At 48.5% G+C, this 26,404-nt stretch overlaps 1 protein-coding gene across 4 annotated transcripts in view; it reads right to left on the reverse strand.

Annotated features, from left to right (window-relative positions):
- Window positions 1-400: 400 nt before the first annotated feature.
- The window catches only part of NUP214 (nucleoporin 214), a 101,425-nt gene continuing 75,421 nt past the window's right edge, over window positions 401-26,404 (reverse strand). For 3 of the 4 annotated variants that reach the window (XM_044264668.1, XM_044264665.1, XM_044264664.1), the window contains 6 exons: window positions 16,345-16,498; window positions 9,555-9,707; window positions 5,288-5,459; window positions 2,975-3,114; window positions 2,128-2,152; window positions 401-1,615 (listed from right to left, as the gene is read on the reverse strand). In XM_044264668.1, the coding sequence (XP_044120603.1) occupies window positions 1,582-1,615; window positions 2,128-2,152; window positions 2,975-3,114; window positions 5,288-5,459; window positions 9,555-9,707; window positions 16,345-16,498 (678 nt within the window). In that variant the 3' untranslated portion in view covers window positions 401-1,581. The remainder of the gene's footprint in view (window positions 1,616-2,127; window positions 2,153-2,974; window positions 3,115-5,287; window positions 5,460-9,554; window positions 9,708-16,344; window positions 16,499-26,404) is intronic. The other variant, XM_044264667.1, reaches the window with a different exon arrangement.

Consider the following 26,404-nt stretch of genomic DNA (forward strand, 5'->3'; position numbering starts at 1 on the left):
GAGAGAGCAGGGGGAGACAGGCTCTTTCATTCCACAAGGACCCACATGGGTACGTGTTAAGCAGCTGCTCGAGTCGAAGCTCTCCGAAAGGCAGATGCCCTGACAGAAGGCACAGACGGACCCTACTCCTTTCTCCTGCTGCACCAGGGACCTAAATCTGGTTTGGGGCCCAACAGTGACGCTGGCTGGCAATCCTCTTCTGAGGGTCCGAAGAACCAGGAAGCTCATCGCCCTGGGATGTCCAGGCCCCATTTCAGGACCAAGTCCCGGTCTGCAGGATGGGGGCGTGGGGACCTGCACGTCACACCGAGGGTCCAGGCCAGTCTCGCAGAGGGGGACCAGCAGAGTGGGCTGTGGCGCAGGGGGGAAGCCAACGGAAGCAGCGAGACCACACTGGCTATTGCGGGACAGATTCAATCACATGGAAAACTTTTATTAAAGCATTTTAAAATAGAACTTTCAAACATGTAAAATTCTGAACAGCCCTTCCTGACCCTCCCCTGCCATGGCCTGAGCCAAATGCACCGTCGCATCCTGGCCCGACAGCGACGAGAGGCCGTTCTTGCTTGTCGGCAACTGCTTAGGGCACCGCAGGCCTAAGCAGTGAAATCGCCCAGACCTGAAGGGTCCCGCGCTCCTTGCTCCCCGCTGCGGACCGGACTGAAGCTGGGCTCCGCCTGCCACGCTGGCAAGCACGGGCTGTGGCGTCTGTGGCGTCGGCCGTAGAGATGTTGCCTTGGCTCCCAGCCGCCCGGCCGCCCTGGGGTTATCTGCCCTGCGGTTAACAGCGGACCAGGCCTGGTGACCAGTCGCTGTCACTGGAGATAAAGGTGCGCTTCTGCACCACGCCTCTCCAGAGTCGGAGAAATCAGCTGCGGGACATGCGGCCCCCAGAGCTAGACCAAGAAGACGAGCTGACGGGGCTCATCCAGGGGGCGGCGGCCCCATCATCGGCGCCCACGGGGCTCTTTTCCAGGCTTCCCTCACGGCCCCCTGCATCTTCCCTTTAGGTGCCACGACCTCTTCTGAGACAGCTGATGCCCACATGCGGGGCTGCCCGGCCCTTTACTAAGTCGCCCAGGCTGGGGCCTGGAGGGTCCTGAGAGCCAAGAGCAGCAAGGACACGGAAAGGAGATGCCAAGTTACAGCCTCAAAAGTCTTGGGAGAAGCTCCTGCGCGCCCTTTCCTTGCATCCATCTCCGATGCTGCGGACATCCGGTGCCACCCTTGAAGATAAACACTGCCGGCGGGCGGAAGGCCAGGAAGGTTTCTCAGAGCCCCAGGCACGAGGAAACCTCTCTCCCAGGCGGTGACCTGACATAAGCCCCATGCGTTCAGCATGGAAACAGACCAGAGTTGAATAGTGGGGGACGGCGCGGGGGGGGGGGGCACGACAACCAACACGAAATAGGAAAGAAAACAAACAAGCGATCAGGCGTCACTAGAGTTTTGGTTTCTGCTGTTTCTTTCTGGGTATGTTTCAGGGCGAATGTTCACGGGCAAGGGCTGCTCCGGTGCAGCTCAGCGAGAGCGGCTGAGAATGCAGCTGGTCACAGGGACGGAAAGGACACCGACACCCACTCAGCTTCTCCAGCCACCAAAGCCCTGGACAGACCTGCAAGGAAGCGCCGGGAGAGGCGGGTCAGCGGCCGCTCTGAGGAAGGGCTCCGGGGCTCATGCAGCTGCCTGGGCCAAGTTCGGGACTCTGAGTTTTGAGCGTTACACAGTTCCACACAGCACGGAACGAGGATCAAAATGCTAGACTTGGTGATGGGCCTGGAGGTCCGTGGGCAGCACAAAGCTTCTGAGACACTACCAGGGATCTAAGGAACAGCAATCTCTCAGGCCCCGCCCTCCAGCCTTTGCTCATCCGAAGGCACAGTCCTCTCTCTTACGTGTGACCTTGGAGGAGGCCAGGCAGGGCACCTCCTGTTCTATTCCTGCTCAGATCAGCAGGTCTACGAAACCCTAAACCTGCTGCTGAACTCCCATGCTTCCAGGACAAGCTTAGAAAATGGGAAAAACAAATCAAATGTACAAAGAGAGCACAAGTTAGTAGTGTAATGTTTTCACATACCACATACTCCTCCCTCATTTAATGGCTGAAAACTGGAGGTGGATACTTACGAGTTAGATGACCCAAAGCTGAATCCTGAAAAAATGGGAAGGGGGGAGTGAAATGAGCACACACACTTGAGAGGCTGGGGGGGGGGGGTCCTGTCCCCACCACATCCCTCCCTTCACTCCCCGTGGAGAGCCCCGCCGCCCCCCACCTAAAGGCCAGGGTGGGACACGGAAGGCGAGGGTTGGCATTTCAGGGTTCTTCCCTCCCCGACGCCCATGGTGGGCAGCGGTCCCTGGCACAGTGCCTCCTGCTCAGCTGGCCCGGGGCCACACGGACCCTCGTCGTCACGGAATCGTATTTTTCTTTTCCCATCTACTTGCTGCTTCTTGGAGAAGCAAGATACTTGGGTTCTAGGCCCTGCTCTGTGGGCCACTCTCTGGCTCTTAGGGCAAATGAGCCCCATGGGCTGTCTTCATCTGCAAAACGACGATGCCTGACTTGTGCGCCTCATCAACGTGTTGCAGGGATGAAAGCAAACCTGCGCGTTCCACTATCGGAAGAAGTGAGCGTGCAGCCGATCCAAGACCTCTCATCTCTACATTTTACTGTTGGCATTTGCCGCCTTGGATTTTAAAACCAAGGTCTAGTAAGATGATGATTATTTTCGGTTCTTGTCTTGAGAGAAATCAAGGCAGTCCTGCCTGTCTTTGGTAAGGAACGGCACAACGTTACACGTCTAATTAAAGCCTAAAAAGAGCATTTTGTCTTTCACCCACTTTCAGCCTTCAAATTACTAAACTGAATCCCCAGGTAAAAATCACTCATTTCTTCGGGGTCAGGAGTGGGGGAAGGCATTTACTAAGGAGAAGGCAGGAGGCTTCGGCACGGGAACCATGTCTGGCCACCTACCTGCTCCACCAGATCCAAAGCCGGAGAATCCCCCGCTCTGGGCCCCGAAACCAGAGGTCTGTTGGGACAGTGATCCGAAAGTCGGAGCGTTCTGACTTGCGAGGGTGCCGAAGGATGTGGTGTTGCTGCTGCTCCCAAACCTGAGTCCCAGGGAGAAAGCAGTCGGTGGTTAGCCTGGCCACACAGACTCCTGCTGCCCCAAGGCCTCGGCCCACCCTGGTGGGGCTCAGGCTGCAAGCCACGCACGAGTCAAGGGGCCGTGCCTGGCCTCTGGCGTCTCAGAGAGAACAGGCTGGAGCCCAGAGCGAATCTCAGCTTTGGAGGGAGGAGGACAGGAATGTGACGGGACAGCCAACCGGTCCAGGGTGTTGCTCCTCTCCACCGTCTGGAAATTCCAGCTCATCTGGAAATCGAGCAGCACTACATTTTTTGCTCCATCTCCAATAATTCTTGGATTTCATTCCATCATTTTAGCATTTCTCAGCTATCGACAACCTCCTTCCCCCAGTTAGTTGTCCTGAGCTCCTCTCCAGATCTTGATTCTACTGACTTTTCATGACAAGTGAGGGGTCTTCGGGAGGCAGACCCTTGGAGTGGTCCTGACTGGTCCTGCTCTATTCCTGCCCCTGCTCCGGGCCTCTCACGAGCAGTGGGCGCTCCTCTGACATCTGCCAGACATCAGGGAACCGGGGAAAGGTGACGGGCTCTTCTGGAGGTCTCACACTCGAGTCCGTCCCTGTCAGCCCTCTTTGGCCAAACGGAACTAACCAGCCAGTCAGGACTTATGTGGGTGAGCTAACCTCCCCAACCAAGGCAGAATATGACACTTTCCCACTAGAAAAGAAAATAGCAGGTTTCAAATAAATAAATGAAACCTCAAGATTCCCAGTCAACCCCAAACCCTCCCAGCCTGCAGCACCTGTGCTGGGCAGGCGGTCACCAGAGACATCAGTGTCTGTCATAGTCTGCCAAGAACACTGGCTAAAGTTGGTTCCAACTCTCCTTTAGAAGCTTTCCTTAGGGGCACCTGGGTGGCTCAGTGGGTTAAAGCCTCTGCCTTCGGCTCAGGCCATGATCTCGAGGTCCCGGGATTGAGCCCCGCATCGGGCTCTCTGCTCAGCGGGGAGTCTGCTTCCCCCTCCTCCGCTGCCTGCTTCTCTGCCTACTTGTGACCTCTATCAAATAAACAAATCTTTAAAAAGAATAAACGCTTTCCCTAACTTTAATTCTTGGGGTATCCTGGGGGAAATTTAAAAGAACCATTAGTCTCTACATGAACTCCAGGAAACAACTTATCAACTCGCTCACTTTCTGGAAACTTGCCAGCACTTCCACACCGGCATCTTTCATGGGGTGGGGGGGAGGGTGTGAGTAAAAACATAGCTTAGTTTACTTTCAAGGTAACGATGCTATCACCTTGCCAAGATTCACCCCAAGTACCCGGACCATCCCCCAAACAAAGCCCCACTCCCCTCCCCATGTCTCTAGCTTTACGCATCCAGCCTCCTATGCCCAGGGCCACCAGACGGTGACTTCAGACACTACAATGTCCTCTGAACGGGGCACTTTGTAGTCATCACCACAGACATTTTATCAGGACTTTGTGGTGCGGTGAAGGCTATTTATTTTCTCCTTGGGGTTTTGGCAACCGGACTGAATTTCTGGGGCCCTTAAAAGACAATCCCTAATATGGCATTTTCAAGGGAGGATGTGCACGAGGCGCTAAGAGCAGCTTTAAAAGCCGAGGAGTCACTGAGACTCAGAACTGTGCCGGGGGCCCCGTCAGGGCCCAGGGTGGAGGCTGGCCCCTTGCACTGTGAACTGAATACCCACTCTGGGGGGTCTTGAGTGGAGCCAGGGACACAAGGAGTGGTTTGCTCAAGGACAATGGGTCAATGACACAACAGTCCCAAAAGGCAAAGAAGGTGGCAAAAACTACTCATCTTGAATCCCCTGGCAGAAGCCCCCACACAAGAGGCAGGCCTGGCTCTAAAGTAGCCAGGACAGGACTGTTTTCCTCCCTTAAATCGTCCTTGAGCTCCACGAAGAGAACAGGGTTCCGCCAACCAGCACTCCACGTTTGCGGGTGACGGAACAGCTCATGTCCACCTGCACGCCGACAGAGGCTGGCTTGGGAGAAGTGAGCCTTCCCCAGGGAGGAAGACACATCATGGACTGACTTGTTTGCGGATTTCGAGGGACGGGGGCTCAGCTCAGTTACAGTCGGGAAAATGCAAGAACTGTCTTTCCAAACCATGGGTACTGGGCCCCGTGCTTTGGGCCATCCCCAGGTGCCTCCCCGGGGGCGCTTACCCGAATCCTCCCGCGCTGGCAGCCGCGGTACCCTCTCCGAACACTTTGCCTCCCGTCGAGCCCAGAGGGCTTGTAAAGGCTGGGGCTGAACCGAATGCTGGCACCCCTCCAAACCCAGGGGATCCCCCAAAAGTAGGAGGGCTGCCGAACACTGGAGCAGCACCGAAGCCACCTGAGCAAAACAGAGGCAAACAAACAGAAACGGGGAAAAAGAAAGGAGACAGGAAGAGAAGACAGCGGTGAGAAGCCAAATCAAAAGAGGAAGGAAAAAGGGGAAAATAGGTTAGAAATTCAAATTCAAAAAACTGTGACAGGGGCGATAGACTTTCTAAATACCGAGCCACCCCCTTCGCTTCTAGCACAGGGGTAGAGTCCACCGGGGAGCTCCTTGGAGCCTTCAGAACCCAGCAGACCCTGTGTTTGTCTGTGAGACCCTCAATCCTTCCCACGGGCCAAAGCCGGACAAGTCGGCTCCCAGGCTCGTGGACTCAGATCATTATCAAGCAGCGGCCTGGCGCATTTCTGACCCCTTCCCCGCCCCACTGCGCCATTCTGAGGCTCCTCACTGAAAAAGCCTTCTAGAAAACTCCGATCCCTGCCCAGCTGTCAAAGACGACAGATGTTGTTACTATCACGACACACGAAAGGCTTCCACCTTCGTGAAAACCCCCATTATGAAACCAGAGGCTCCCAGTCTCCTCTCAGGGGGAGAACCTATGAACTGGGTTACAGGGAGATGGAGAGGCGCACGGCCCTGGTACTCAGCCCGGGGCTTTTTATTTATTTAAAGCTTATGGCTCTCACATCTCTCTCCACAGTCTCTCTGCACAGAAGAATTTCTTTAAAAAAATGCTTTTTCTCTGCAGTCAGGAGCTACTCCTCAATAAAAAAAGCACATCGAATTTCCTCTCTGGAGGAAGGCGGCTGGATAAACATGATAAAACCATCAATCAGCCCTGAGGAGAGGCCACCAGAGGCCCGACACCCCCTGCTGCTCCCGTGAACAGGGCAGGGGCGCGGGGGGGGGGGGCGTGTGCGGCAAGGGGCAGGCACCTGCGGAGCCCATCGTACCGCAGGTCAGGTGCACCGAGGTGGCCTCCTCGGACAGGAAGAGATGCCCACTAGGCAGGAAGACTGGCCCGTCTCGGGGTTCCCAAACCCCAAGATACTGCGTACATCATTTGAGGCTATATCATGTGAGTATGCGCTGAATGGAATGGAACGGAATGAACTTGTATAAGAAGTTTGCTCTAGAAAGGAGTATTTCTTAAAATGAGTCCCGGCCTGAAGACCTACGTGCTAAAGGGAATGACAGTGGCCTTGGTGCAAGGAAAGAGGCGCCAGGGACACTATTCTCGCCCCTCGCGGAAAGCGAGTCCTGCTGTCAGAGGCACGAGTCAGGCCTTCTTACGTCAGCATAATCACACCACAAGCTTCTGCTACCTGAATCAGGAAAGATCACACTCTGGGTGGGAAAAGCTGTTAGCTGAATTCTTTCGTTATTTATTATTTTGTGATTCAATCACGTGCTTACTTATTATCACTAGTGAAGATACTTTCTGCTAAGGCTCATGTTTGCGTTAACATTCTAGATTTTCAAACCTTGAGTGAAATTCCAAGCCATGATAATGGAGACTGTTGGGTTACAAATATAAGAGACTGGAAAAAAAAAGTGCTAAAAAAACCCTTGCAGTTGAATTATTTACGACCGCTCACAGATCTAGTTACGCTTTCTTCCTAGACACACGCAGCCGGATCTGGTGCCTTGCACGCAATATTACTCTGACTTCTTAGCGGAGGGTGAGTGAAAAATGAGAAGTTGCAATGACAGAGAAAGTAAACTGGACAGGGGAGAGGAGATTAAACACCCATACACACACGAGTGCCACCCCTCCCCCCACATACACCCATACCACCCCCACCCCACCCCCACCCTCACATACATCACACACACACACACACACACACACACACACATACACACTCTGCCCCCAGACAAACCTGGGTCAGAGCTAAGTGAAAGAGGAGGAGAATGGGCACTCTGGTTTTATTTTTTGGAGAAAGGCAACTCACTCCTGATTCTAGGAAGGGTGTGATTTTATTAGATGCTACATTTTCACGGTTTTCTTCTCCATAAGAGCAATTTGCTACTGATCAATGACAATACAAGACCGACTTCCTGAGGGCCCTCTGTGTGCCGGGGATGTGCCAGCTGCTGCGTAACATTTGGCCTTCATGGTCCCAGATGAAACCCGCTTGACCTCGCAGGAGGGAAGAGGCTCAGACAATGTTATTTGCCTAAGTACAGCCAGCCGATCGTGGGAGCACCGGCTGAGTGACTCAGAGCAAGCCTACACCTAATCGCATGGGTCAGCCTGCCTCCCTCCACCGCAACTGGTGTGAGCCCGGTGGGCCAGGCATGGCCATCTGGGCCCACCTCTATCCCCCCAAGTGATCTCCAGCACTACTATTTCCCAAGGCAGCTTTATTTATTTATTTATTTATTTACTTACTGAGGGAGGGTGGACACTTCTGGAACTTTCCAAAGGCCCATCAAAATGGTCCATCTACAATCTGTATTAAAGCAAGATGCCAATCGTGATGTCTTAGGCATCTGCACTGCGTGGGCAGGAAGGATGACTCCTTTATTTAAAGCAGCCTTTCTTTATGCTCAGGACTCTGCGGCACCTCCTCCTACAGCAGAGCCCCCTGAAAACTGCCACGAGTCCTGCAGTGACAGCCCAAGCACCCGAAGCACAGGGGCCACGGGCTGCCTCCAGCCTCACTGTCACCCTTGCAGCCACCGGCCCAATCATCCCCTGCAGCTTTCTCCGTCTGCAGTCTGAGGGGTTCCATGGGGCAAAGAGTCAAACAGGAAAAATATTCTGAAAGGTAGGAGGATATATTTTTCTCCAAGACTAAAAAAATGAAAGCGTAAGGTTCTCAAAGTGAGTGGGGACCTGATTCCAGGATAAGGAACAACACATAAGAAAAACACATGAATCAAAAAAAAACATTATCTGGTTCCTCAAAATAAATAAATAAATAAATTAAGCCTCAATGATTGATGAATTAAAATTTCTTGGTCAAATATCTGCTTTGCTGACTAGGACCCAGAGCTTTGTAGCCTTTTCATTTTTGAATCATTGACTGAGAGGAAGGCTGGGGGCAAAATAAAGCTGCAATGCTCTTGTCTAGTGCACTTGAAATTCTAGGAAAAATCAAAGACTAACCCACCCAAGCCACAGGTCTGAGTAATGGAGCATACTCATGGAGACCGGAGCAATTCAGGTTCTAGAAGGTGGGACTCCAGGCACGGAAGGTGGGGCAGTCCTAAGTTAAAGCCACCCACGCGTCTGGTCCTTGGGTTGGAGGGGGTCCTTTCTCTGGGACTCACAGAATTTCAGAGGCTCTCGGACACACGAGGGACAAGCATCTTGACCGCCTGCCCCTGGGGAGTCTGCTTTAAAGAACTTCCTTCCCTGCAAACATCTTCCCCCACTCTGCCACTGATCTTTTTTTGGGGGAAAAATCTTTTCACACAATTTTCCACATGACAGGGACAGGAATGCAGACCCTCTGGAGATCTGAGACAGAAAGAGGACAGAGAGGCAGTTGATAGAAATGAAGTATGTTTTTGTATCTAAACGTGTATTGTTCCTCGAATTTTGAAATCCTAAACCGCGCATATGATCACAGAAAGCCACACAGCTCACAAATGCATTTACGAGCGACGCTAGGCTAAGCAGCTCTTCCCTGGAGAAGTCTTCCCTGGAGAAGTCACTGCCCTGTGTACTTACAGTACGTGGATGCTGTATGGGGACATGTATATGTAATATATTCACGTATGTTATGCTCAAAAGAAAAAAAAAGTGACTCAAGAAAGAGGACAAACAAAAGAGACATAAAAACCAAGCAGACCACTTGTTTTGCTCATGACCGTGAGCAGGCCCCAAGCTCGTCTATGACTCGGGTATTTTCTTGTTTATATTTTAGTTATCACTGTCTTGTATGTTCCCTTACCTTGGACGCTCTGCACTTGCTAAATATTTATATTCTTGTTTTTAACACGTCTGGGAGACCTAGAACAGTGCTGGGGACACAGTAGATGCTCAAGGAATATAAAAATGAACCAGGGAGGAAAACTCACTTCATCTGCACTCCAATCCTACTCCCTTGAGAGCCACCCTAGAGACATTCCCTTCCAGATAGCTACACATACGTAATACACATCTAAAAACCCCACCGCTAATAAGTATCAGAGTACCTGTTTTATTCGGAGCGGAAAACCCGAAGCCTTGGGACGCCACACTTCCTCCTCCAGAGCTGAAAGTGCCGGCAGGCTTCTGCTCTCCAAATGATGAGCCGGCAAAGCCACCAAATGTCTTGGCCCCACTGTTTCCAAATAGATTAGAGGTATCTAAAGAAAGGGGGAACATGTTGAGGAAGATCAGAGTCAGAAAAAATGTCCTTATCTACTTAGAACAGAAAAGAAGCTGCAGCTAGGTGTTTGAGGAGAAACAAGTGACAAGTTTGGGATTCAAGGGAGCCAGGCCGTGGCGAGCACCTTCTGTGATTTGCTGCATGTTGATGACAAGTTCCTAATCTCTGGGAACTCGGGCTCCGGGTTCCACGGACACCCTGTGCACGGGAGCTGCGACAGGGCCCAGGGAAGAGGCTCCTTTGCAGGCGCGGATCTGGGCTCCCACACGGCTCCAGTCTAACTACCAGCTTCCCCGCGAGGCGGTTTTCCTCTGAAGAAGAGGGCTCGCGCTCACTCATCTCCTCCCAGGAAAACCAGCTTCACGTTTTGTCGAGCTACAGAAAATAAAGTCGGAGCAAAATCGAAGCAAGCTTAATGGCTTCCAGCTTCTGCTTTTAAATCGGGTTGGACAGCGTGTGCTGTCGCTCGATCTGCTCAGTGAATGGCGGCGAAACAAGGGAAACCATGATGTTCCTAATTCTGACCTGAGGGGAGCTGGAGAGGCCCTGAAGAACGAAGAGGCAAGGCTTCCAGTCTCGTTTCCTTTTCCGATGCGGCTCAGGGAAGCCCTTGACCTTTCAGATGCTTATCTAGGTGGGTCACTCGCTCTACACACCGAAGCCATGCCAAGAATGAAAGGAATAAAGGAAACTAATTCTTAAAAACCGAGATGGGTAAGAAGTGTTTTGTCAGTTAAGAGACGCGAATCTGACTGTTACTGCCTGAGCAGCCACAACTGGAAGCACTTGGGAACGCAACCAGCACACCATCAGGAATTTCTCCTTCACCCTTTCTTGGGGGGAGAGGGGAAGACGACTCACACTTCCCCTCCATGTTTGGATGGGTGTTTTATTAAAGTAAGTTTGCGCCCTAAGAAGGCAGGGAGACACTGTCCTGAAACGGGCTCTAGGCGCAAAGGCACAGGCAGAAGCGGGGCGCTGAACTGATGCTCCGGGTGGGCAAGGGAGAGCACGAGCCGCCATCACCACAGGAGAAGCGCGAACACCGCACAGGCCAGCCTTCCCCCAAGCCGATGAGGGGCTCGCCGTGAAGGTGATGGGAGAGAAGTGGAGGGGAGTAAAGTCACTCCCAAAGTCCAGCTGTTTGAAGAGGTGGCCCGCCACTGACCTGTCAATCCCAAGGTCCCTTATCTCGCTCTGCTGCCGACCCCACCCCTGCGTGAGACACAACCATTAACACTTGTGGTGGTCCTGTTCTTGATCGACAATCCAGAAGTGACTAGCCTTATCTCAGGGACATGACCACCCCGAGTTTCTAGGCACCAGTGCACAGAGCCCTGGGCCACCACAGGGTCAGACAACAGCGGGGAGTCCTGAAGTGAGATGATAGTCACTCTCTTTGCCATGGTTTTTTAAATTGAAATATATTTGACATATAACATTGTGTAAATTTAAGGTGTACATGTTAAATTGATAGATTTATATATTATGATTATATATATATATATAAAATATAATATAATTGCCTTTAAAAAAAAAAAGTCTGCAGTCTGAGAGCCAGGCTAGGAGCGGGCCAGGCACTGACAGCAGGAGAGGCTCACAAGCTCCTTTTCGTCACCCCCTTCCGCAGTACCACAGGATCACCCATCTCCCTTTTGTAGAGGGGGTTCGTGGGGGCAAGGTGCTCTTAAGCAGCCCGAGCTCTCTGGCAGCGGGCTAGCTAGCTTGGAGGCCGCGTTTTACCCTGTCGGCGGCAGGACCCTCATTCAGCGCTGGAGATGCAAATCGGGCTCCTCCGCCGTTCCTTTGCTCGGCACGGCAGAAACAGAGGACTGCAACTTTCTGACTTCCTTAATGCCACTGCGGCAAGAACCGCCAACAGCAAATCTGTTCAAGCACGAGACCTGGGGCTAGCTGTCCCCTTGGAGAAATCCGAGATACAGAGGTGAAACGATTTTCCCGGGACGATGCTGGGAGACTGAAAGGCCTGAAGTCAGAGAACAGAAGTTTCTGGGCATCTTCACCCTCCGTCTTCTCGAGACTGCTTTGTCTGCAGATGCTCCCGGTGTTATAGTGGAGGACACGGGTGTCGTGCGGCAGCCCTGGTTCAGGACACCTAGCAGCCGGCGGCAAGGCCTTCACCTTCCCAGTTCCCAGTTTCCTCTGAGATAAAATGGGGACAGCGAGGGGCGTCCGCAGCGCTGCTGAGGCTCAGATGAGCTGCCGTGTGCGGAGCGAGCCGGGCCGATGGCAGAGCCTCGGGAAACAGAACTTCCCTCTCTGTTTCTTTAACTCTTCCTCCTGCCACATCCCTCTTGTGTTCGATGCAAGACGACACAGAACAGATGAGTGGCAAAAAAGTAACCCTTGTCCTTTTGCAAAGCCCGTGAGAATTAAACCAGTCGAGTTGTAACAGGTTTCGTTCGCAGTCTCAAGAGGAGCTCTGCATGCTGAGACGTTTTAGGACTTATTTAAGCTGCTCTGAAGCAAAGTGGCATGAAGCAAGGTCCGCTTCTCTCTGTTCCCGCAGTCAACAACATGCTTCTCGGTTCTTTCCCAGCGGCTCCAAAATAACACAGTTCCTGGCTCTTAAAATACGGCAAGTCAGGGGGTTACCGTGGCTGTTGGAACAGGAGGCGTCGCTGGAGCCTCTTCACATGTGGGCAGAGCAGCTGTCCTCAAAGAGCTGGCTGGTGACTTCTCCTCTCGGGGGTGGCGAGTCCAGGGACAAGTGGCTTCGGCTCTGGGCTTCCCCCTGCCGGCTCGACAGTGGTCCTCTTGGGTCTTTCATTGGGCAAAAAACATTTGCCCAACTCAACATCAGGTGCAACCCTGCTTCAATTAAGTTATCCCTGATATCAATGTGATACAAACACTAACACGGAGACCCAGTCCCATGTCATTCTGCAGGCCTAAAGCCACTGATTCGAGTTCAACACGCCCTGAGAAGCGGGTTCCTCCACAAGCTCAGGCCCAGGACACTTTCCAAGACGTTCTCTGGAAGAACAGTTGTAACGGGAGACTTGCTGGCCCAAGAGTTCTCCTCAAATTGCTTTCGTATCCTCACACAAGTTATGCCTTTCGGGCCTCTGAACAGAGGCCATGCTGAGGATGGCTCTCGCCCGTGTCCTTAGGACGAGACACGGGGAGGCAGCAAGCGCTCGTGGGTAAGAGTGCGTGGTGCTGCTGAATTTTAAGCGACCCCTGAATTTTGAGCGTGGATCTCAGACAGTTTCCGGGGGCAGAGAGAGCAGAAACCTTCCCGAGCTGCGGGCTTCTGGATAAAGAAGAGGCCGCTCCCAGCAGCAGTGCTCCCGGCTTGGCTTCCGCCATCATGGCAGGGCACTAATGACCTCTCAGGGCGGAAGAGGGTAGTGGAAGACCAGGCGGCCGCCAGGGAAACTGCCGAGCGCCCAGCCTGTGCTCAGAGTCGGGCTCACAGGAGCGTGTTCAGTGCCCCCGAGAACGGGCCCAAGGGCCGCCAGACAAGACACGCCTGGGAGGAGCTGTGCTCCGCCGCAAGGCTAGGAAGATCTCAGGAGGCACCGGGGTGGGTCAGGGTTCTGGAAACATACTCAGACTAAACCCCAGCGGCTCCACACCCCCTCCTGATCCTATTTCCTGATTGGTAAAACGGGGATACGACACTGAGAAGTCCTGCTGTAAGAGGCACTCAGCCCAACTACACGGGCATGTGGCACACCGGAGGTGTCCGTAAGGATCCGTTCCCTTCCACCCGACGTCACGTGAAGGAAGGGAATACAAGGGCTGCGGGATTCCAGAGAGGGAGAGATCACCGGGACCCCCGGGGCCCTCAGGCCCAGCTGCACACAGGTGTAGACTTACAGTCACCCTTACAGGAAGGTGAGGTGGGTTCGGCAGGGGGAGTGGAGGGAGCAGGGGAGCTCTGGCACCGGAGCGGGCAGAGAGGGGCGGCGCGCGTACGGAGGACGGCTGGCAGACAGGCCGACGCCGAGGGAACATGATGGGGGCACAGGAGAGTGTGCGGGGCAGCTCACAGAGGGCCCAAACGTCCAAGACAAGGAGCTGGCTTCGTGTCAGTGGGAAGCTGCCAGGCGTTCTGCGTAAGGAGAGTGGCAAATGCAAAGGAGAGTTAAAAACACTCAGCTCGGCGTGAATGTCCACATGGCAGGGGAGGATAAGCAGGGAGGGGAGTCGAGACTACGGTGCTAACCCAGATGACAGTGAGGACGTGTCTGCAAGGACAGAAAGAAGTGGCAGAGAAGGAACCGTCTGAAAGGCAGAAAGAGAACCAGGAGAATCGGTCTATACAGCTCAGGAAAGACGTGCTCAAAGTGTCAAATACTGCAGAGTCACCCAAAGAGAAGAAGGTTGCCTCCAGCGGTTCGCAGAAAGCATCCTCAGTTCTGGTGAGGACAATGGCTGTCCCCAGATGCCTTCTAGCTCCTTCTCCTCCCCCGTTCTTCCTCTTCTGCACCTGGTCCTCTGGGCTACAAAGGCTCCTGTCCCTTTCACTATCGAATCACCTTTCAGTTTTCAAAACAAAATAATATTTAAGTCTTTTCAATATCTGAAACTTCTCTTACCATAAAAGTAAACTGCTGGCTTATAAAAACCAATGTTTAGGAAAATGAAGACCAGCAGGTGTCTGGTATCAAGAATCTGGTATAATCCTATAAAAATATCTGGTTTAATTTTAAACCAGAATTAAAGAATTAGAGAAAAGGTGTACCAGTGAACAATGGACTGGGGGCGGAAGAGGGCAGTGCTGCCCCGCTGTGCCGTCCGATTCCCACGGGCTACACACGGACACGATGGCAGAGCTCAGGCTGCCCAGCACAGGGTCACTGGATGGAGAATCGGACAAAGGGGTGCACAGCTGGCTCCCACGAGCCAGGGCCAGCCATCGCCAGCCCCCCACCGAGAGAAGGCCATTCTCTGACAGGTAAGAACCAGGCCCGAAGAGATGAACCACGCAGAAGGAATGGGGATTTTACGAGGATACGATACACCTACGATTCAACAAAGCTGCTTAGTAACAGTCTCGCAGACTGCAACCTAAGGGAGAAACCCAGGTTTCTGGTACCATGTCACTGAGTGCTGCTTCTGTGCCAGATGCGGTTTTATAGCTACACGTGATCTAGCCGAGTCCTAGATCTGCCACTTTCTGGCCTTGTGACTTAAAATCACCTCACCATTCAGGACTCATTTCCTCACGGGAAAATGGAGAGAGTGCCACGCGAGGATCCTGCTGTCCAAGTATGCGCTGTGGAGCCCCATGGCTCCACGCTGAGGGCGAGGTGGAGGCTGGAAGATGGGGAAAGCAAGCAGTGTCTCTGGTTCTTGACCCCTGCTTCCAAGCAGACCTCTTTTTAACCTGTTTTACATATTGGGCTTCTGCTTAGAAGTTCATCTGCAGAAAGAGTTTTTGAAAACTACCAGACACAATTTCTAGGATGCCTTCATTCTAGGATTCTTTTTTTTTTTTTTTTAAGATTTTATTTAGTTATTTGATAGAAAGAGAAAGAGAAAGAGAGCATGTGCACAAACAGGAGAAGCAGGAGAGGGATCCCGGGATCCTGGGATCGTGACCTGAGCCAAAGGCAGACACATAACGGCGCCACCCAGACGCCCCTCATTCTAGGATTCTAAGTTCCTCCCGGGAGACTGAGAGCTGAAGAAGAGATTTCTGCCACATAATTTCACAAGAGGTCTGTGTCTCTTGACTCTAACCTTCCCTTGTATGGCATGAGGGGAACAGTGACACCAAACAACTGATCAGTGAATCTGGAAACTCAGGATGAAGAACTCTGCTTTGAACTGCGTGAGGCTTAACGCGAAAGGAGTTTCCGTCCTGAGAACATCAGCTCCCGATTCACGAGGACCTTGTGTAGCACAGCAGACGCCGAGATGCTCCGTGTGCGGCACGTTAAACGAGGGAAGCAGAGATGAAGATGACAGGCCCCCACCTTCCCATCTCAGCCTCCATCAGCGGCAGGATTGTTTTAAGATTAAAAAAAGAACAAACAAACCCAAATTTCTTTCATTTCCAACCATGAATAGACAGATCAACAAAGAATTTGAAAAATTAGCTGGAGAAAAAAGTGCCAGCAGAATGATACAGCTTCGACTGAAAATAAGGCAAAAATGTAAGAGATGACAAATAACGAAGGCTTTAAGTTTTGGGTAACATTTCTCTGTGGCAGCTGAATTTTCAAACCAATTCCGAGGGGGTACCACACAACGAAAACCCAGATGCTCCTTCTCCCAGCACACCCAGCTTGCTCTGCTGCTCTCATTTGTGCCTGTCCCCTTGCATTCACTTCAAGTCATTTCAACTCTAAGACACAGAGCGATCTGGGCCTTGGGAGAGGAGAGGGGAGGGGAGGGGCTCAGCGCACAGAGCCTCACCATGCAGCTCTGTTGTCTTTTTGTGATTATATAGGACATCTCATTAAAAAACCAAAAATAAAACTCAAAATAAAAACAGATCACACTGCTTTGATCCGTATTATGGGGCTTCTGGACCCCTCTCTTTCCTTTCTACGCTTCTCTCCAAAGCTCTGCTAGCACTATGGGGATGATAATGGCATTATGGGGCCGAAGAGACTGGGCAAACGGTCTCAACTTACTTGGGGTGGCTGCAGATCCGAAGCCCCCGCTGGCCGAGCTGAATGGGTTTTTGTTGGCTGCATCCTGGCTGGGTTTCCCTCCAAGGCCACTGAAGAAACCTCCCCCTCTTCCAGTGTTTCCAGACCCAAACACGCTCCCGCTGGAAGAGGGCTGCTGGAAAACAAAAGGGGCAGGAAGTGAGATAGGATGAGAGGTCATCGTCAAATGGCAGGCCACATCCGCGGAAAGGAGGCGCTCACAGCTGGGACAAATGGAAAAAGCAAGAGTACTCTGATTAGTTCGGGGACGGATGCTCTAACCACCACAAAAGACGCTGGACTCTGGACAGGGACTTCCTACAAATCAGAAGTTCTCAAGCTATTCCACACTCACAGTTCTCTGCAAACATGATTTATGGGAGGAGGGAACTCTGAATGTTTATCTGCCCCGCGGCCTGCAGTCTCCGCTTGACACGATGCCAGGGGCAGGAAAGCCAACCCCTCAAGAGTTCCCCCAAATGAGAAAGTTGAAAAACATTTCTCGGCGATTATGAACATGACTTCTTTTGATTCCTCCAGTATTTGGCTGAACTCATCAGCAACTGATGAAAAGTGATTTACACTGTCTCTTCTCCCAATTTGTGCACTTTTATTTCATAATGACTTTTCCATACTGCAGAAATAAGCTTAAATTAGCTCCATTGTTGAAATGATGACCATAGCTGAATTTCGTCCAAGTCTGCAAATCTTATGCTCAGAGGATGCTGCTAACTTAGGGCGCGTGCTGACTCAAAGCTGTCTCAGGCACCACATACTTTATTTCAGTTTGGAAACTGGTTCTTAAAGGAAGACCAGTGCTAGATTTGAGGGACCATTAATATTAGTTACATGGGGATATCTTCTTGGCTGATAATATAGAAATAAGATAGGTTTTTAAAGATATTTATTTATTTATTTATTTGACACACAGAGAGAGAGAGATCACAAGTAGGCAGAACGGCAGGCAGAGAAAGAGGGGGAAGCAGGCTCCCTGCTGAGCAGAGAGCCCGATGTGGGGCTCGATCCCAGGACCCTGAGATCATGACCTGAGTTGAAGGCAGAGGCTTAACCCACTGAGCCACCCAGGTGCCCCAAGATAGGCTTTTAGAAATGGATCACTGTTGGGGGTGCCTCAGTTGGTTAAGTGTCTGCTGACTCTTGACCTCAGCTCATCAGAGGTCTGGATCTCAGGGCCGTGAGTTCAAGCCCGACAGTGGGGTCCGTGCTGGGTATGGAGCCTACTTCAAAAAAAAAAAAAAAAAAAGAAGGAGAGAAATGGGAATAAAGAACTCCCCACCTGAAACCGGCGAGTCAATTAAATGTGCTAAGAAGCACAGCGCACTTTCCAATAGCGCCTGCAATGTAAGCACAGGCTCGGAAGATGGTAACTGACCAATGACTGAGCACTTTGTAGGTGCCAGGCATTTCTCTAACACTTCACACTGAAGTCACACCTCCAGGGGGACACCTCAGAAACAACCCCCTAGCACACCCCCTCAGGGGCACGGCCACCACCCTGGTCTGAGCCGCCAAGCCTCGACTTGTCGCCTGGACTGCACAACTTAACTTCCTGCTTCTACTGCATCTCTGTTCACACGGCAGCTAGAGTAACATCTACGAGTGGCGGTCAGATCCTTAAACTCGTATTGAAAAGTTCTACAGGAGCCTACACAATGTGGCCCTGGCCTCCTCTGACGTCATCCTTTATCGTCTCTCCTCCCCGCACCCCCAACATGGTCCAATTACACTGGTCTTTCGTACTGGAACACGACAGGCTAAATCTTACTTGGGGTGACTGTACCTAAGGCACTTATACTCGTCTCTAACTCCCTCTTTTTGCCCCCTAAATGTCTTTAAAGAACAGTAAGTTTACGACAATGATTTAATGATGAGTAAGAGCTTTTTAAAACCTGGAATCCAATCCAATCATAAAAGCATGGGCTTTGATAACCAGTAGCCAGACTTCGAAAGAAGGAAGGCAGGCATGGCAATGAAATCACGCATGTAGAAAAATATCAGACTCTGTTGCTGACTTTCATGCATCAGACTGAAACATAGTCAACTGCCAAAATGTGGCTATTTTCACCCTACCAAAAAACGGCAATTTCAGATGTTTGAACTGTAAAAATAGGATTTAAATAATGGCTATCTGTAGAAATGAATGGAAGGGGACACAGAAGTGAATGTGAATTGAGTTACTACACCCTCAAAAATGGGTTAGAGAGAGTCTCATTCATTCTCATTGCAATAGATTACAACAGTTTTAAAATTTTAAATTATGGAAAATCTCAAAAGTATAAAAAAAGAAAGAATATAATGTTCCTACCCCCCCATGCCCATCACCCAGTTTCAATGAACTCACATCCAGTTCAGTTTTATCTAAAACACTTTTACTTCCCCCATCTTTTAACAGCATGAAGCAAATCCTAGACATCTTACCATTTGAACCATTGGTTTTTCTAGTATAATCTCTAAAACATAAATCATAACCATACCATTGTCATGCCCCCAAAGTTGACAATTCCTGAATATCATTAAATAGGGAGTTCCTGTTCAAGATCCAACCGCATAATGTTGTCCAAAAAAAAAAAATCAAATCAGGGCGTCTGGGTGGCTCAGTGGGTTAAGCCTCTGCCTTCGGCTCAGGTCATGATCCCAGGGTCCTGGGATGGAGCCCCACATCGGGCTCTCTGCTCAGCAGGGAGCCTGCTTCTCCTTCTCTATCTGCCTGCCTCTCTGCCTACTTCTGCCTACTTGTGATTTCTCTGCCAAATAAATAAACAGTTAAAAAAAATCAAATTAAATCAAATCAATCTCAAGCCTCCAGACCCAACCCCTACTTCACAGGACGTTAACAAGGCCTGGGGGACCAAGTTAACCTCGGAGCTGTAACATGGGTGTGCAGTCAGCAATCAGACCACAGGAAATTCTACAGAACAACTGAATTATGAGAAACAACAAGAGTAAGAGAGACACAGAAGGGTCATCTATAGAGAGAGACAGTCGGGAGACCTATCAAGCAGTTTCAACGTGTGGACTGGACTTGATGCTAATTCAAAGAAACAAATATAAAAAGGAAATGGAGACACTGATGAGACTTCTTCACAAGGGCTTTTCCTGAGTACGTAACCTAAATTGCTCTTCCTGATTACTGCTTTATTCTCTTCAGAGCACTAACTCTGTGAAATTAAACTATTCTAATATGCGCTCTCTCCATCATATGTAGTCTTACAATCCGTGAGCACTGGGCATCCTTCCATTCATCTAGATCATCTTTAATTTCTTTAAACAATGTTTTCTAGTATTCAGAGTATGTTTTACACTGATTTTGTTAAATTTATTCCTAAATTTATTCCCTTTTTGATATTACTGAAAATGGAATTTTTACTTCCATTTTCAGATAGTTTAGGCGCCCCTAGAAGTAGGTTTTCAAAAATACTCTTGCACAATTCCACTGTGAACCCATTTATTAGTTCTGCTAGTATTTTAGTGGATCCCTTAGGATTTTCTATATACCTGATCATGTATCTGCAGATACAAAGTTTCACTTTTTCCCTTCTAATCTAGATGCCTTTTTTTTTTTTTTTTCATTTTCTTGCCTAACAGACCTGGCGAGATCAACATAAGCTTTTGATTGATCCATACGGCTACATGCACTGGTCACTCTTGCCTTTACACTGCTGAGTAGTATTCCGCTAGCGGAGTAAGCTACTGCTTACTGCTCTCCTGCCAGACATCTGGACTATTCCCAGCTTCGGGCTGTCATAAACAAAGCTGCTATAAACAGTAAGTCTTTTTGTGGACCTAGGTTTTCAGCTCTTTTGGCTAAATACCGAGGACTGGAACTGCTAAACCACAAAATTAGTGTCTATTTAAGAAATTGCCAAATGGTTTTCCAAATTACCGTTTTATAATCCCACCAGCAACACATTAAGAGATCTATTTGCTCTAATCTCCACATTTGGTTTTGTTAGCTCTTAAGTTTTAGTAATTTTAGCGGCTTTGGGGTAGTGTCATATTGCGGTTCCAAATTACATTTCTCTGATGACTAATAATGGTGGGCAAGGTTTCAAGAGCTTATTGGCCATTCATAAACTTTGTAAAGTATCTGTCCAAGTACTTTGCTTAGTTTTTAAAGTTCTTTATATATTCTTTACATATTCTAGACAGAAGCCCTTCATTTGACACACACATTATAAATATTTTCACCCAGTTTATATCCTGCTTTTTCATTTCATAACAACATTTTGATGAGCATTACTTTCTAATTCTGATGGGAGTCTACTTTTTAAATTTTCTTATTTTATGGTTAAGTGCTTTTTGGGTTCTAAGAAATCTTTACCTAATAATGGTTTCTTAATAGTGGCACTGACATTTGGGCTGGGTAATTCCTTGTTTTGGAGGGTTATGGAATGTTCAGCAGCATTCCTGGCCTTTACTCCCAAGATGCTGATAGCACCCCCTACTCATGAGAACCAAACAGGTCTCTGGCCATTGCAATTGTGAAATTCCCCCCACGGGGGTGGGGGTGGAACTGATACCATCTGAGAACCACTGGTCTACACAAAGGGAGCAAAGAATATTCTCTGCCTTTTTGCTCTGGTTATCATACATCTAACATCTCCCCATAACCACGTAATACATTATTTCCCTGTATGGCCTGAGTCTTTTTAGCTGCTTTAGAATTTTTCTCTTTGTATTTGGTTTTCAGAATTCTGCTTATCTATGATGTGTCTAGGTGTGGCCTCTCATATTTACTCTGCTTAGGGTTCACAGAGTTTCTTGGATTTTTGGATCCTTGTTTTTCAAGACATTTGGAAAAGCTTGGCCATTTTTCTTCAAATATTTTTATCTACTCCATTCTGTCTCCTCTCCTTCAAGGACTCTGATTACAAATACAACAGGCTGCCTGATACTGTGTTACACAGGTCACCAGTGTTCTCCCCAGTGGTTTTCTCAGTCAGAGTTTCATTAAAAAAATGATGTTTACTTATTTATATATTAATTTAAAGCAGGATCCATGTCCAGCGTGGGGCCTGAACTCATGACCCTGAGATCAAGAGTCACACGCTCTACCCACTGAGCTAGCTGGGTGCCCTGTTCTGAGCTTCATTTTAGATCATTTCTACCTGTGTTTGAGTTCACTGTAGTTCCGTAGTACTCACTCTGCTGTCATGTCTGTCTAATAATTTTTAATCTCAGATACTAGATTTAAACTTCAGATACAGATCTAGACTTAGTACTTATTTTTATAATTGCCAATTCTCTGCCGAGATTTCTAGTCAACCGTTCTTTCCTTCTCCTCTAAATCCTTGAGCACAACAGTCACAACAGTTATTTTTAAAAAAGTCTCTGCCTGCTAGTTCTACTCTCCGGATCATCCATACAGGTTGTTTCTTGCTGTTCTCTAAAATACGACTGTGGATGCCCCCTTTTATTTTTGCTTTTTCATGTTATAAGTAATATTTATGCGATATTTGTGTAAAATTCATACATACATGTATTTTGGTATACAAGACATTGCGTGTGGACCAGCGGTGTGGGGACTGAAGAACACGGCTCTCCTGCAGCACGAGAGGCCTCTCTTTCATCTGTATCCCAAAGCGAGTATGCAATCATTCACATTTCACTAAGTGTTGAGTTGATCTGGAAACAAGTCAAAGCTTGAAGAATGAACTCACCTCTGTGTTTGCTTAGGGTTTAAATTATTTGTCACAAGGCTGAGCCTGGAGCCAGGAGGCAGCTGGGCCGCAGTGTTACCTTTGGATTCAACAGTTCTGGGCAGTGAGAGATTGCAGGACCGTGCAAGTTCTTTCTGCTTTTCGGTCCTGCCTTTGTTTCTCTTCTCTTGGCAAAAGTGGGGGAGGGGTGGATAGGGAAGATTTTTAAATTAAACAAATTACTGTTGTACCTGCAAGCCTTTCAGACTCCAATCTGTTTTGTTGTTTTTAAACAGAACAGCTTTATTGGGATATAATCCATATACCATAAAACTCACTGATTTTAAAGGATAAAAGTCAATGGTTTTTGGTATATTACATTATTAGGTTAAGACTGCAGCGAAGTAGCATTGTTATTTTAACCACGTAAGCATACAATTCAGTCGGAGACTTCTATTCACAATGCTATGCAGCCACCATCACTACCTATTTCCAAGATTTATCTTTTCTTTCCTTTTTAAGATTTTATTTATTTGGCAGAGAGTGAGCACAAGTAGGGGGAGCAGGAGGAAGAGGGAGAAGGAGCAGCAGACTTCCCGCCAAGCAGGGAGCCCAATGAGGGGCTCGATCTCAGGACCCTGGGATCATGACCCGACCCGAAGGCCGATGCTTAACGACTGAGCCACCCAGGTGCGGTGCCCCAATTTCCAAGATTTTTCATCGCAAACAAAATTCTCAACCCCTAAGCACTAACTCCCATTCTCTCCTCTAACAGCCACTGAAACCTCTAATCTACTTTCCTGCTCTATGCATTTAGCTGCTCTAAATACTTCACATACTCGGACTCATACATTATTTGTCCTTTTATGGCTGGCTTGTTTTATTTAGTATAATGCACTCAAGGTTCATCCACATATATATGAATCAGAACTTCATCCCTCTGGAAGGCTGAATAATATTCCATTTTATGCACAGACCATATTTTGTTTATTCAGTCATCTGTTGATGGGACATCTGGGTTGTTTCCTCCTTTTGGCTACTGTGAGTAACGTTGCTGTGAAGACTGGTGAAAACTGTCTTTTTGACTTCCTGCTTTCAATTCCTTTGGGTATATACCCAGTAGTGGAGTTCCTGGGTCATATGGTAATTCTAAGTTCGGCTTTTTGAGGAACCACTGACCTGTTTTCCACAGTGGATGCACTATTTCACATTCCAACCAGCAATGCTGGGTTCCATTCTCACCACATCCTTGTCAATCAATACCCATTATTCTCAGGTTTGTTTGTTTTTTTTTAAATGATAGCCACCGAAAGGGTATGAAGTGGTATTCTCATTCTGGTTTTGATTTTCATTTTCCTCATGTTTAATGGTGTTTGCATGTGCTTACTGGTCTTTTGCTTGTCTCCATTGTTGACAGTAACTTCTGACTCCTTCTCTGGCCAATACGTCAGCAAGGCCTCTCTTCCACTTCCCAAACTCAGACCTGACATGCGCCCTCAGAATCTGTTATACCATCACACGCACCTACAACGGGTCCCCCTCTCTGGGAATGAATTCCACAAGGCTTTCTGCCACTCCTGAGTCCCACTGTGACAGATTACATTTTCCAAGGGTGGTCACAGCGACATTTCTAGACTTATGTGCTCTTCTAGGGTAAGAGGTGAAGCCTATCACCCTCCTTTTAACCTGGATGGGATTCTGTAACTGCTTTGAAGAAGAGACTGCAACGTAAGCGATGGTCTGTGACTAGGTCATAAAAGGTTATCTATCTTCTGCCTGGCTCCCTTTCTTTTTTGAAATTTCTCCTTGGAATCCAGCCACCACATTGTAAGGAAACACAAGCCACATGAAGAAGCGAAGAACTCCGGTTCCGTTCTGAGCCAACGGCAAAATATAAATAAAATATAAATATAAATATATAAATATATATATATATCCAACCACAGGATATATACAAATGCCACCAGGTTTGGGGTAACAGCATGAGATAATTCCAATATCCGTAGGATAAGTGTGATTATTACACTATCCGGATTTTGCTTGGTCCTGTAACAGGAGTTAAGTTCTCCTGCATCCCAGCCAGAATCTGCCTTGTATCCTTAGATATTTCTGAGGAGACTCCTCTATCAACTGAAACTGCATTCGTTTTTACAGTGCTTCTCATATGCTAGCCATATTCCTAAGAACTGGGGATACAGCAATGAATACAACACAGAAGGCCCCTGTCATTAGGAAAAAACCTATGGACTTGAATTTGTGGCCCCTCCAACTGTAAACGTAATATCTGCGACAGAAGAATATGGGGGTGGGAGGCGCGGGGAGGAGTAACCAACACAGAGTTAATCACAGTAAGTTTACTGTCCCTTAGCTCAACATCATGCCTGTGAGTTCCCCCATGCCACTCCAGTTCAGTCAATTTTGTAGTTGAATAAAATTCTCCTACAGAGTAATACAAATTCACCTATCCATTGGAATACTAGGATTCTGGTTTTTGGTTACTAGAACATTGTGGCTGTGAACACCCCTGTATCTTGGGCTCGTGTGCATGAGTTTCTCTAAGAACACACCTAGGAGTTGGCACTGCCAGTCTCCACTGGATCACACCGAACTGTTTTCCAAGGTGGTTATACCAAATGACGCCCTCACCAGGAGGGTATGTCAATCTCCTCTGTCCTGCATATTCGCTGGCATTTGGGATTGCTGGGCTTTGAATTTTTGCTGTCGCACAAGTGTGTATCTCTGTTGGTTTAATGTGTATTACTAATTGACTATGTTTCTTGGTCTTCTAAGTAACCGTTATTTACTTACTATGTTTTCTCATTTCTCCTTTAAAAATCTGGGATAAAATATACATGAAACTTACTGACTTCAGCATTTTTAAGTGTACAATTTAGTAGCATCAGGTACGTTCACAAGGCTGTGCAACCAACAGTATCTTTTTTTAATGAAATCTTTTGCCTGTTTTCTTTCTATTTTGCTTAAGTTCATAAATTTTATGTGTAGAGAGCTCAATGAATTTTGAAAGTGTTTACAGCAGTCAAGATAGCAAACATTGTTTTAGAACTTCAGAAGACTCCTCTGTACCCCATGTTTAATGCCCTAATAGCACCCACCGTTGTCATTTCTATCATGCTAAGTTTTGTCTGTGTCTGCCTCTTTACGGAAGTAAGTATAATCCAACAGTACGGACTCTCGGGTCCGGCTTATTTCACTTAACCCTACGTCTGCGGGACTTACCCAGTTTGTTTTGTACACACACACATTTGATTTCACTGCTTTGCAGTATTCCACTGTATAAATATACCTCAACTTAATTATCCATTTTTTTTTTAAAGATTTTATTTATTTATTTCACAGAGAGAGATCACAAGCAGGCAGAGAGGCAGGCAGAGACAGAGAGGGAAGCAGGCTCCCTGCTGAGCAGAGAGCCCGATGCAGGACTCAATCCCAGGACCCTGAGATCACGACCTGAGCCGAAGGCAGCGGCTTAATCCACTGAGCCACCCAGGAGCCCCTTAATTATCCATTCTTCAGCTGATGTGCATTTCGGTTGTTTCTTGCTTTTAGCTATTATAACTATGCTTCCATGAACGTCCTTATTCGTACCTTCTCATGAACATAGGCCCTCGCTTTTGCTGGCTACATATCCAGAAGTAGACATGTTGGCTCAAGAGGAATTTTTTGTGTTTCTAGTTCTGATAGTGCCAGGTGGTTTTCTGAAGTGGTTCTACGGATTTACACTGCCTTCTGCAACACGTGAGAGTGTCTAGTTGCTACACTCCTCACCAATATTGGGTACTGTCAGCCCTTTCAATTTTAGCCATTTTGGTGGGGGTGTACTTTTCTCTTTTTGTATTGTTTATATAATTACTCTGTCAGTTTTACAGGCTGTAATTTTCCTATTTCATGGCTTGCTTTACCCTAAAATTAAGAGAGCCATAATTTTAGTGAAGTCAAATTTTCCTTTTGCCTCAAGAACATCCTCTAGAATTTCCTTCAGGTCTGCTAGGCATAAATTCTCCCAGTATCTGTCTGAAAAAGGTCTTGATTTCCACTCACTCTTTAGAGATGTTTCTTTGGTGGGGTTTAGAAATGCTAGGTAGCGGGGTGCCTGGGGGGCTCAGTTGGTTAAGTGACTGCCTTTGGCTCAGGTCATGATCCCGGAGTCCCGGTATTGAGCCCCACGTCGGGCTCCCAGCTTCATGGGGAGTCCGCTTCTCCCTCTGACCTTCTTCCTTCCCATGTTCTCTCTCACTCTTTCTCAAACAAACAAAATCTTAAAAAAAAAAAAAAAAGAAAGAAAGAAAGAAAGAAATGCTAGATAGCTAGACTGTCTCTGGCTCTCACTGTCACCGCTGAGAAGTCAGCTGTGAGCCCCACTA

Source organism: Neovison vison, chromosome 9 (genome assembly GCF_020171115.1).
Source record: "Neovison vison isolate M4711 chromosome 9, ASM_NN_V1, whole genome shotgun sequence".
Taxonomy (NCBI): domain Eukaryota; kingdom Metazoa; phylum Chordata; class Mammalia; order Carnivora; family Mustelidae; genus Neogale; species Neogale vison.